This window comes from Adelges cooleyi, unplaced genomic scaffold, assembly GCF_023614345.1.
Source record: "Adelges cooleyi isolate 19-005CV unplaced genomic scaffold, UGA_ACOO_1.1 ACOO_flye_CR_arks_rails_tigmint_CR_PRNA_316, whole genome shotgun sequence".
Lineage (NCBI taxonomy): Eukaryota > Metazoa > Arthropoda > Insecta > Hemiptera > Adelgidae > Adelges > Adelges cooleyi.
In genome coordinates this window covers 78,900-91,050 of record NW_026095987.1, presented here as the reverse complement: position 1 = coordinate 91,050, position 12,151 = coordinate 78,900, and the positions used below count along the sequence as shown (strand labels likewise).

Here is a 12,151-nt window from a genome sequence, read left to right as displayed (position 1 = left end):
AAATTATTCTAAGAATATTTATTTGTACACTAGCTACAAGTTGTTCCGCAAAAAGGTCGTTTTCATGTTTAAAACGAATAAAAAATTATCAAAGATCGACAATGAACCAACAAAGATTGAACGCATTATCAACACTAAGTATTGAAAACCAATTAACAACAGAAATGGAATTTGAAGACGTCATAAAGACATTCTCTGTTAATAATACCAGACGTAAACAAATGTAATACTGAATAACTTTGTTAATTTTTTTTTTTCTATATTATTAATTATTTCATCATAATATAACAATACTATGAGTAATAGTGTAAAAAATAAAAGTATAGTAATAAGTGTTTGCAAAAAGCAAGACGATTAATTATTATTGGTGACCAAAAAAAAAAGGTCGGCAGTTAAACATTTTGGAAAGGGGCGGCCAAAAAATTTGCCAATGGGCGGCAAAAAGCTAAATACGTCACTGTTTGAATGTTATATTTAACTGATTTATTCAAAAACAGTAGTATAGTATAATTTAATATATTTTCATTTTTATAATATATATAATATGCTTCACGACAAAGATATTTTAGAATTGTTAGCCGATGGAAACGTCTCCGAAATTGGAAGTATCAGTAGTGAAACCAAAGACATCGTATTTCCTTTTGATGAATTTGAAAGTCTTATCGAACTATGGTAGTGATAATAGTAGATATTATATTTTGTCTGAGCTGGGACCCCCGCAGATCCGGGTATCCGGATACCCACCCTAGGACCCCCCCCCCTCCCATTCCCGTCTAGTGTTCCACCCCCCGTAAGAACCGGTGCAACCCCCGTCCATAGTTGTACCCCGCGTCCTGTCCGTGCCCTGCTGTAGTTAAGCCCCGCCCAGTCTGTGATAACATATTTTACTATTATTATACAGTAAACAGGTGCTGCGAGCTTAAAAAACAGATGTTTTTGTTTTTCTACACATTCACCCAGAGGGTTGAATGAGCATCGTGAGAAGCAAACTCTTCTCTTTTGTTATCTTATCACATGCAATATAACCCATACTTACTACAGTAAACAGGTGCAAGCGTGTGTAGACAGCCGCGATAACATATTTTTTTTTAATATCCAGTAAACAGGTGCTGCGAGCGTAATAAGTTCATATTTTTGTATTCCAATAAGTCCTCTTATATTTTACCCCCACCGGTCACATAAAATTAAACATTTTTATGACACTTGTTATAAAAACAGATACTACCAGCAAGTAGACTGTTACACGTTCAGTCTTCTATCTGCCTTGAATCTTTAAACAAGTTTTTCTTCTGCTTCATATATATATATATATATATATATATTATATCGTGTAATTTATAAAATAAAACAATTATGTTCTCGTGCGATCAATGTGAAAAAGTGTATACGTCGGTTAAAAATGTAGTGCGACACAAGAAAGCAGTACATTACGGTATAAGACATACGTGCCGGATATGCTTAGCGTCGTTTATCAGAACAGATGATTTATCCAACCATGTAAAGAAAATACACCGTAAGTTCGGACAGTTTAATATTCTATGAATTTCTTTACTTTTTCATTTAAATTACTAAGTGCTATATTAAATAAATATTGTTTTCGATATTTTTAAACTAGACCTAGTCAAGTATGGTATTGACTATAATGAGTCAATAGGATCTTTAGTTGGCGTAGGCGTTCATAACATTCCTCAGGCAATGAATGGCATTTTTTTTAAATTTTTAATTAATTAATTAATTTTTATTTTTGTGAACCGTATATATTTAAATTTATATTTAAAGATACTTATTATTTTTAGTTAGTGCTGCTGCAGGGCAGTCTACGTCAGCAAACAAAAGACCTATTGCTACTATTAATGCCTCTACTAGTAGTAGCAATAACGATAACTCTATAAAAAGCAAGCGTATGAAAATATCACGGTTAAGGAGCATAACAGAGCTTGGGTTTGTGGAGACGGGCTCATCCCTTAAAAGCAACATTCGATGGTTTTATAGAAAAAACATAGAACAAATGGTCGGATACCATATGTTTTTAAATTTGATTAGGGATGAGTTGGCCTCAACGCTCAGGAATTGTGTTCTGGAATCTCCTATTAAATTCAATCTGAAGTTGGAGGCGACCTATAATATTCCATACCAGGAGCATAGTGAAGAAAATAGGTCGTTTAAAACTGGAGCAAAGGAGATATTCCAGGACGCAAATATTGAGGAGGAAATTAATAATGCATTTTGAACATTACTCACCGGGGAAGAAGAGTACACGGGGCGGGGTAGTGGGTTTTCCCTGTTAAACATCGATGGACTCCTTCTAGGGGTATACAATTATACTCCGTTAGGGGGTTCATCGTATATAACCCTGCCAGCAGATATTCGAAACAGGTGGGCAAGAGTTAATCCACAAAATATCGATGAAAAATGTTTCCAATGGGCGATACTGGCAAAAAGGGTTACAGGGGTACACAGAGATCGTATAGGAGCCAATTATGCACGAGTAGATGGACTATACGACTTCTCTGGTATAACCTACCCTACTCCGCTTTAAGATATCAGATTATTTGAAAAATATAATCCTTCTACCTCGGTGAATGTGTTCGGATTGAAGGAAAAAAAAGAAGCTGGAGGAGTAATAAAACATGTAGTATTCCCGTTGCGGGTAGTTGATGATGAGAAAGAGGACCATCACGACCTTCTGCTTATTACAAACAAAGCTCAAGTCAGCCACTATATGCAAATAACCAATTTTGCTCGTTTGGTTCAGTGCCAGCAGTCCAAAAACACATCGAAAATGATTAGTTGCAAACGGTGCTTTACAGGTTTCAACTTTGTACCCAAATTACACAAGCCGCACGGGCGAGAAGCACTCCTACAGCATAAAAAAATCTGTGGTGAGTACAAGCCTTTATTACCAATAATGCCAGAGGAGGGTACAAAGTTGAAATTCGAAGCATGGCAAAAAACCCAAAAAGTTCCATTTGCAATTTATGCCGATTTTGAGAGCTTGCTGGTGAAGTCCGACAAAACTATAGGTGCCAACACAGAGGAACTTCATGAACATGTCGCAATGAGCTATGCGTTCATCGTAAAAGTATCTCAAGAACTATTGGATATGTACAACATTCGGAGGTCAATAAATTTGCACAGAGGTAGCAGGTTATCGGAACCCGACGAAGTGGCGAAACGATTTGTGGCTGACATAAGCGAGGAGGCAACGAAAATCAGTGAGCTTTTAAAAAATACTAATGTACCTATAATAATGAGTGAATAAGAGGCTGCTGCTTATATTGCGAACATAGCATGTGAGTTTTGCAAGACGCAGTATTCAGAGAACAACCTCAAAACAGCCGACCACGACCATCTGACAGGAAAATTTAGACGAACCCTATGCAATAAATGCAACTTAAAGCTTGTGACAACAAAGTTTGTGCCGTGTTTTTTGCATAACATGAGCAGTTATGACGCCCATTATATCATCCGCCAATTAGGAAACGATAACAAACGGATAACGGTGATACCAAACACGGAGGAGAAGTATATTTCTTTCTCAAAGTTCGTTACAAACACTTTCTCCGTCCGTTTCGAACTGGGTACATTTTTTTTTAATTTTAATTTTTTTACCGTTTTTATTATTACTTTTTACTTTAGCCATTTTTTAATTCACAATAAAAACACAAACAAAATTAGACTGTATGCCTTGTTAGCTTAACACTGACTGAACGAAAGACAAGATATGTTAAAGCTAAATTATTCCTCATTAATTCTAGTCTTTTTAAAATAAGTTTTCAGTTGTACCAACTTTAAATGCATCATAAATTTAATATTTTGAATGATTGTGTTCATTACAATATTTTATAGTTATTATTATTATATTTATTTTCTCTTTGCACACTGAAACAGGTATCTTACTTTGAGAATGGACGGTACTTTATAGTACACACACACACACACAGTCAAAATGTGTTCTTATATACGTAGCTATAAGCTCTATACACTATTTAATAATAAGTATTGGATATATCGCAAGTGAAAGAATAAAAAATATAATTTTTTGCTTTCCACGATGCTCACCCAACACCTCGGAGAATGTGTATAAAACCATAAACAACCGCTTTTTTACCCTCGCAGCACCTGTTTACACTGCACACTGCACCAGATTTTTTCTTAAGGGTGAATTCCTTAGGGAGTTCACCGTCAAACATTGAAAGCATATATTTAGGCATACACACAAACAAACTACACATTCGCATACTGCAACAGATTTTTTCTTAGGGTGAGGGTATTTTTTGGTATATTATGTATTTAGGCAACCGTCAATCTATTTTGAAGGTTTCAGTAACATTTTATTTCTCGTTTCGTTACAACCTCGTTTTTCGTCTTTTAACTGTTCCATCATTTAACATTCAATAAAAATGCAACCAAAAGTTTAAAAATAAAATCGCGAACATCAATCTAACCGAGGATGATGAACCGACGGAGCCTCGTGAAATGTTCATTGCCCAATTCGGTATACCGACCCCTGTTTTTACGCGTCAAAGGAGAGAATTTGTCGCGTTTGCTTCATCAGGGGAGGAAGAAGAAGAAACATCTAGCGAATCTTCTTCTTCTTCTGACGACGATGAAGAGGGTCTGTTCAATCTATCTGATAACGAAAGTAATTATCCTTACAAATATTATTTATACATTTTAAAATATATATTATATATTTTTACTGCTAGGTTTAGAAAAAAACATAACTCATAAACAATACGACTATCTGCTGATTAATTATTTCGATTTTAGTTAATTACAGTGGAAATTCAAAAGACCATGGATTTTACAGAAAACTTCATCCCTCTGCGGACAGAGGAGCTTAACGAGTGTTCGTGGGGAGTCGAAACATTCTGTGATCCATGGCCGATAGAAGGTAGCGATCAAATGGCGACGCTTCGGTGGGAGTTGAGGTTCGATGGCTCTCGCGATAGCAATGTCAGAATGGAACGGATTTATACACAGGCGTTTGATATTAACCAATACTCTGAAAAAGCAAGTGAGCGATAAAATACATATTACAGAAATTTTCAATACGATTCTATCAAGACTATTTTGGGGGGGACTGATAGACATGGGCTTATAGGAGGGGTACTTCGAGCAAACTATTTCTGCTATACCTACTTCGAAGTAAAGTGTTGTTTCCGAAATTAGTGGGGAAGAAATTTAATAATTTCAAATTATAAGTGGGGTTGGGTTCGTGGTCAGGATGGGAATAGGGCAGTGAGAAGAAAAATGTATTTCTGCAACACTGATGAATCGGAATGCCATCTACCGACTCTGGAAGATGGTTTTGAAATAGTGTCATGTAGGAGAGAAATGTTTCGATCATGGGATTTAATTTTCGAATTGACCCAGATGAAGAAATGTGAATGTTGTGAAACACGTCTGGAAATTTGGGCTAATTTCTCAGACATGTTGTGGATAGATGAATGGGTTCCAAATAATATCGAGCATTCTCAAAAAATTAAATATTTTTTTTCTCATTTAAAATAAAATTTCGGTTAAATCGGTTATAAATATTTTTTATTTTAAATTCGGATATAATTCATTTTTTTTTCTTTTTCCTTTTTGCTTTAATTCAGCTATAAGTTAGTGTCAAACGTCTGGTGTAAATATGTATCCGTTATTGTTAATATTATTTTTTTTTTTTTTTTAATTATTATTATTATTACTATTATTACTATTTTGAATCGATTTTTATTATAAGCTGAAAATGAAAGTGATATATTTAAATTAATCTTGAAGGATTTTAAATTGTCATGATATATAATGTAGTGACCAGGTATAATAATAAAATAGTACAAATATTCTAGTATTGTTGTAACATGAGTATATTCTTAAAGAAACGTACATTTTTAATATACAACTGAGAAAGAAAATAAAGGTAATACTGTCATATTATTACATTTAAGTATTATTATTATTACAAGTGTTTTTTTTTTCAAAAAATTAAAAATAAAAGAGCACTACTAATATTATACAATATACATATCAGGTAAAATGTAATAAATTCAATTAAAAAAAATAAATAAATAAAATAAAATAAAAGATTAAAAATATATTTTCACAAAAATTAAATTAAATTAATTTTTATTAGACATTTTAGTTTAATATATACATATATATATATAAATCTTATACTATTTTCAAAACGTTTAGTTTGTGTTGATGCTATAGAAAATTCTACAGGAAAGGAATGTTTGAGTTGTTTAGTAAATTATGTGATAAACATGGGTTAATTTAAAGAATTCAGTTGATAGGCCAAGCATACAATGGTGCATCAAGTATGCAGAGCGAATTTAAAAGTCTTAGATCTTATGTACAAGCTGAGAATTCAAGTGCTCTAAATATATGGTGTTTTGCTCACTGTCTTAATTTAGCAGTCGTTGATGCTTGTAAAGCCACTGAGAAAGTTTTAGACTTTTTTGGAACTGTACAAACGAGTAGTAGTAATTTGGGGCTTTACCGCCCATTTTTACAAATTATAGTTTAACCTTATATATTGTTTAGTATAGAAAATTATTTGTAACATTGAGTGTTCTACTAAATAAGAAGTGGAAGAAATAAATCATATATAAAAACATGTTTCAAATAAATGATAGTCATTTTAATTCAATTTAAACAGTATAATAATGGATGATTATAATAGTGAATGTGATGTTTTTTGTACATTAGACTATTTAGATTGTAAAACGCGTAACAAGACTTTTGATAAATGTAGTAATACACTACTTATTTCAAAGCGAGAACTTATGAGTGAAGCCGGTTTTATTTATATTGGTGATGGATCAAATGATGATGTCTCATGTTTTTATTGTCGTCAAGGTCTGAGATCTTGGGAGCCGAACGACGAACCTTGGATCGAGCATGCAAGATGGTCTCCAGATTGTGGTTATCTTCGGTTAGTGAAGGGTTCACCTCATTGATTTTAAAACCTATTAAATAAAAAAAAGATGTTAATTTATTACAACATTCTTACATTTAAATTAACTCTTTAAATACTAGTAAAACCATGAATTCACATTGTAGACGCAGTGGCGTAGTAGGTTAAGGCGTGACTTTCTAGGATAAATTTAATAGGATGTGGATTGATAGCACTCATGCTAGGCTAGGTAGGTTGAGGTTGAGTCATACTTTAATTCATTCCGTCACTGCGTCTACACTTTTTGCATTTTTTTTTTCCAATTTAAAAAATAAAATATAGCGGTAAGAAGAGGGGGGGGCTAATATAGTTAATCAAATGTTTTTTCAAGTGTTTAGTACATAGAGTTTCGTGTAGTAGTACAGTCGATGTTAAAAGTATTATTCCAAGCACAATGCCTTGTATTAAATGTAGTCTACTAGAAGCTATTTATAATTTTATAATTAAATTAGACAAAATTGAACATTCAAATATAGAAAAATCTACATCTAAAACAAAACTTGAGGAATCTTTTGAAGAAGTTCTACACCAGACAAAAGAATTACAAAATGTAAAGAATCTAAAAATTGCACAACCCATTTGGTCAATTACACTAGAATAAGTAGAAGAGAGGGTATGTTTTATACTCAAGGTTTGTATATATATATACGTCATCTTTATGCTAAAGATATAAGTAGTTAATATAGAGTTAAGTTGTACGGACGTTTATGTGCATGCTAAAATTTTATTTAAACAAAATGGCAAATGTATTATCTAAATCTACGTTCACCATTGACCCCAAAAGAACTATCTCGGTAGGTATTCTTTTAAATAAAAAATTATCTATTATTGTTTATTTAGATTATAAAAATAGTCAAGACCAGCTAATTCTTGATGAAAAACAGTGGCGTACTCTGATGGAATTTCAAATATTCAACAACATTGTGAACACAATTCAAAACAATGCAAAGCGAATACAATTAGGTTCAGATTTTAGTTGTACTACTAACCCTAAAACAGATTCAGTGATATTACGTAATAAAAATGAACGTATGAAATTGACGCGTATAAATTTGTTAACACTTCAGATGATTTCAAATTGTATTGAAGCACATATAACTGAACGCTTAAATAAGTTGGAGTTGTATCAAAAATCTTTTAACGATATATATTCAGCTATACTTAATGATGTTAATAATTTTTCAAGTGAAAGTCGACGTATCGATTTCATAACGGCTTTTGTCGCAAACTATGATTTTCAAATGTTTGCAACGGATACAAATGCGCTATTCATCCATGAATTAAAAATTAATTATGATCAAATTATAAATTTGATTATGCGAGAACTTCTAGTAACTATAGTATAATTTTGAAAAGGAAAAAAAAATATATGTATTGAGAGAGGGAAAACGTATACAAGCTAATTATTTAAAAAAATATTTCACTCGTTTTAGTTTAGAAATAGCCGTCTTACAAGAAGGTATTATAATGTCTTCACATTTAGAATGCTGCTCCTGTCGAAAGTGTCGTTTGTTAAAATATATAATTATTGAAGCAACCAAAAATAGTGTTAAAATAATTAATCAAAACTTAGAAAATGATATTTCAGTATTAATTGTGAAAACGCCAGATGCTCGTCGATCCAAGCGCTTACAGAATAAAAAATTCAACAAAATCTGAGTGAACGAGGATTATTTTTAAAGTATTATTAATCTTATTAAATAATGTAATTGTATTGTGAATTTAAAAAAGTGTTTAATAAACATTCTATTAACTAATCAATTGTGTTATATATATATATATATTATATAATTACTCACATTTAAGTCTCATAGCGTAGAGTATACATGACAATAATTTCCAACAACTCTATCTGTTAACCTTTAAAAAAAAAAATATATTGAAATATTTTTTTATTTTACTAATTTAAAATCAGCTTACAGTGATCTCTAACGTTCATGTTTTCAACAATAATAAATACCTCCCTAAAAACCCTAAAAAAAAAAAACAGTATAATATTAATTCAACAATAATTAAAAAAATTAAACTAACTTACATATTAATCCGAATCAGTTAGCCAAATGGTTTCAATAGCTGGCTGATTAAGACGCAGAAGTGGAGGTAACACGTCTGCATCCGATTCATAAGTAACATCTGTTGATGACCCTTTTTTTTTTTAAAAAAAAAAAGAAGAAAATATTATTTTATTTCAAATAAAAAAAAAATTAACTTACATGAATCTGCTAGCGAAATTATTGATGGTTCTGATGTAGACCAATTTCCAATTCCATGTTCGTCATCTGTATCCGCTAAATAAAAAAAGTACGTTACTTATTTTGTAAAAAAATGTTAATATTTATTTATTAACCCATCGTTGGTAAACCTATATTGAAGAACACGATTGCTAAACTTTTTCCATTATTATTAATTACTAGTTAAACTCAGAACATTGAATCATTCAAAGAAATATGTATCTTTTTACTCACTACTAATTGATAATATGTTTTTTTTTTTTTTGTAATTAAAAAAATTGTATAGTACAAAAAAAAACCTTAAAATGTGCTCTGTGTGAAACGATGGGTTAAATAAAAAAAACTTACATTCCAACCACAGTGTTGATTTACTATGAAAAGACTTTACGTCGCTACTCGAGCTCCAAGGAGAATATGAAGTCGACGAGAGCAACCGTTGACGTAGGGGTGATAATGAAAAAAAACTAGAACTGGAATTAACACTTACCGATCGACTTCGCGATGCGGTAGTATCAGTCTCAAGAGATGTGTAAGAACCTATCCGTCGCCGTTGTGTTCGGATTTTACGCGGTCGCCGCCGTCGTTTGCAACGCCTCACCGTTCTAGCAGACGATGGATAGGAATCGCTGTCCATTTTGAACTAACAGCTCTTACTCATACACTAAGTTTGATAGTAAAAAAAAAAAATCCCACTTACTTTTTAGTGAAACAGTTTCGCCTTGTAATAAATATAATCATTTGAGTCATAGCAACCATTACACAAAAAAATTACTACGATTCATTGAACAACACACACCGCGTCAATGAAACCCTGTGGTTAGTTGTATTCTATACGCTGCGTGATCTGTGTTTATGCGGTTTATGTGAGTAATGTTTGAGTCTAGTTAACTTTCTTCACACGTGAATAAACATTAATATTATTATTATTATATACCTTTACTATACTACTGAAAAAAACAATGATTTCTAATTTAAAATATTTTATTGTAATACTATATAATCTTATCTTAACAGTATATCGTTACGTTAAAATCATACAATATTATTATTATAATGAAATGTTCTCCACCATTATTATTATTGTTATACTGCTGAAAAAAAAAAACAATGATTTCTAATTTATATTATACCTCTGCTATACTACTGAAAAAAACAATGGTATATAAGTAAAAAATATAACTCGTCTTAACAATATATCATTACGTTAATACCATACAATATTAATATTATTATTATGAAAAGAACCTCCACCATCATGTATTTAAAATAGTTGATATAGCTGTAATAATATCATTCCTTTGTCATTTTTACTGTGCGAGATTCATCTGATAAAAATTTTTCTCCCAATTCATCAATTAGATTTTTCAATAAATTGTTGATTTTAGAATTCGCCTTATTATTTGTAAGACCAATTTTAGCAGATCGGTTCACTTTTCGCCATCTATAAAAAAATTAATTATGCTACGTTTTGGTACCAAAATAAAAAAAAAATTCTCACCTCTCACTATAGGATAATCCTAATACATCATTTACTAAATATTCTTGTATAATTATATAAGACGTTGGACTCGGTGTTTTAATATTAATGACACATTTTTGATTATTGTCACGTAAAAGCAGCATCGATTCTTCATAGTTCGCTTCATCTAAAATAACTGCATCCTTTAACGCTTTTTGAAAAATTGTTGACTGAAAATACATAATTTTACTATTTAAAAAAAAAAAAAACAAAAAAAGTATATAAATAAATAATACCGTTTTGTTGTTTTTTGACTGTTTTCTTATATTTTTGCTAACTACTTTGGGTTTCTTCACTTGTGGTGGATCAAACGAGCTTGATTCATCATTTCTCTGTGAGGTCTCCTAAAAAACATTTTTTATATCATTCATATTATTATTATTATTTAGTTAACTTACTGCGAAGAAGTCCTCGTCGGATGATTCCAGAATCGACATTTTGTTTGTAAAATAAATTCGAACTGTACTGTCACACAACTAATGTTAATATAACTCTGATGTTTATGTTTTTTCTCGTTTTATACCAATCTTGACAAATAAAAAATATCCCACTATAGTGCTAACGTTCAAATTTGCATGGTAAAAAATAACTTAAGCGAAAATATGTACGGAGTGGGATGATTCTGTTTTTTATAATACTATGTAGAGTGTCTTCGAAATAATAATATGAGAAAGATAATTAACCTTCTTTTATTCATTTCAGTTGTAACATTGTAACAATCATTGTACAATAGCTAAAAAAAAAAATTTATAAATACGATTCAATGAACTAACCACAGACCACAGAAACCCTACGACTCGCTGCGTGTTACAATCCTTGAGGAACCTAACTGCTATAGACGTTTAACTATATTCTCCAAGCGAGGTCGATTTAATTTTTTTTTTTTAATAACACTATAGAAGTGGTATATGTTGTGAATGTCTTTAAAATTATTATATGAGGAGGAGAATAACCTCCTTTCGACTGCATAAATACTGCCTAGTCGTGTGTTTTAAACATCAGTCTGTGATTGTCTTTTACCAGTGGAAACACCGTCTCCTGCTAGTGAAGTGTTTTCGACAGTACTATATCATTCTTAGCTATGTAAGTGTAATCATTTTTTACTTAAAGACATTTAATTTTGTACTCTTGTTGTGTAGTGCTCTTTAAAAATATATTTTTTATTTAAGTCGCCGTCATTTATTTGATAGCAGTGCTAATAAAAATATATATTTTAATTATGTCACCAACGGATGCATAAATTAAGCTATCAGTTCTAATTTTGTACTCTTGTTGTGTAGTGCTCTTTAAAAATATATTTTTTATTTAAGTCGCCGTCATTTATTTGATAGCAGTGCTAATAAAAATATATATTTTAATTATGTCACCAACGGATGCATAAATTAAGCAATCAGTGCTAATTTTGTACTCTTGTTGTGTAGTGCTCTTTAAAAATATATTTTTTATTTAAGTCGC

At 31.3% G+C, this 12,151-nt stretch overlaps 1 protein-coding gene and 1 long non-coding RNA gene across 2 annotated transcripts; both read right to left on the bottom strand.

Annotated features, from left to right (window-relative positions):
- Window positions 1–6,194: 6,194 nt before the first annotated feature.
- Window positions 6,195–9,274, bottom strand: LOC126839962 (uncharacterized). Its single transcript, XR_007686000.1, has 5 exons — window positions 9,160–9,274; window positions 8,982–9,091; window positions 8,867–8,919; window positions 8,746–8,806; window positions 6,195–6,959 (listed from the first exon to the last, which is right to left on the bottom strand). It is a non-coding gene; the product is annotated as an uncharacterized LOC126839962 (long non-coding RNA).
- A 1,193-nt stretch (window positions 9,275–10,467) lies between these two features.
- Window positions 10,468–11,318, bottom strand: LOC126839958 (uncharacterized). Its single transcript, XM_050575428.1, has 4 exons — window positions 11,095–11,318; window positions 10,933–11,040; window positions 10,676–10,866; window positions 10,468–10,618 (listed from the first exon to the last, which is right to left on the bottom strand). The coding sequence occupies exons 1-4, from the start codon at window positions 11,131–11,133 to the stop codon at window positions 10,468–10,470; spliced, it is 489 nt and encodes a 162-aa protein (XP_050431385.1). The 5' UTR covers window positions 11,134–11,318.
- Window positions 11,319–12,151: the final 833 nt, after the last annotated feature.

What these genes read in the sequence shown, in the direction of transcription:
- LOC126839958 (XM_050575428.1), bottom strand. Translation starts at nt 11,133, where the DNA reads ATGTCGATTCTGGAATCATCCGACGAGGACTTCTTCGCA. An exon ending in CCGACGAGGACTTCTTCGCA is followed by an intron (nt 11,041 to 11,094) that starts GTAAGTTAACTA and finishes AATGTTTTTTAG; the next exon opens with GAGACCTCACAGAGAAATGA. An exon ending in AGTCAAAAAACAACAAAACG is followed by an intron (nt 10,867 to 10,932) that starts GTATTATTTATT and finishes ATGTATTTTCAG; the next exon opens with TCAACAATTTTTCAAAAAGC.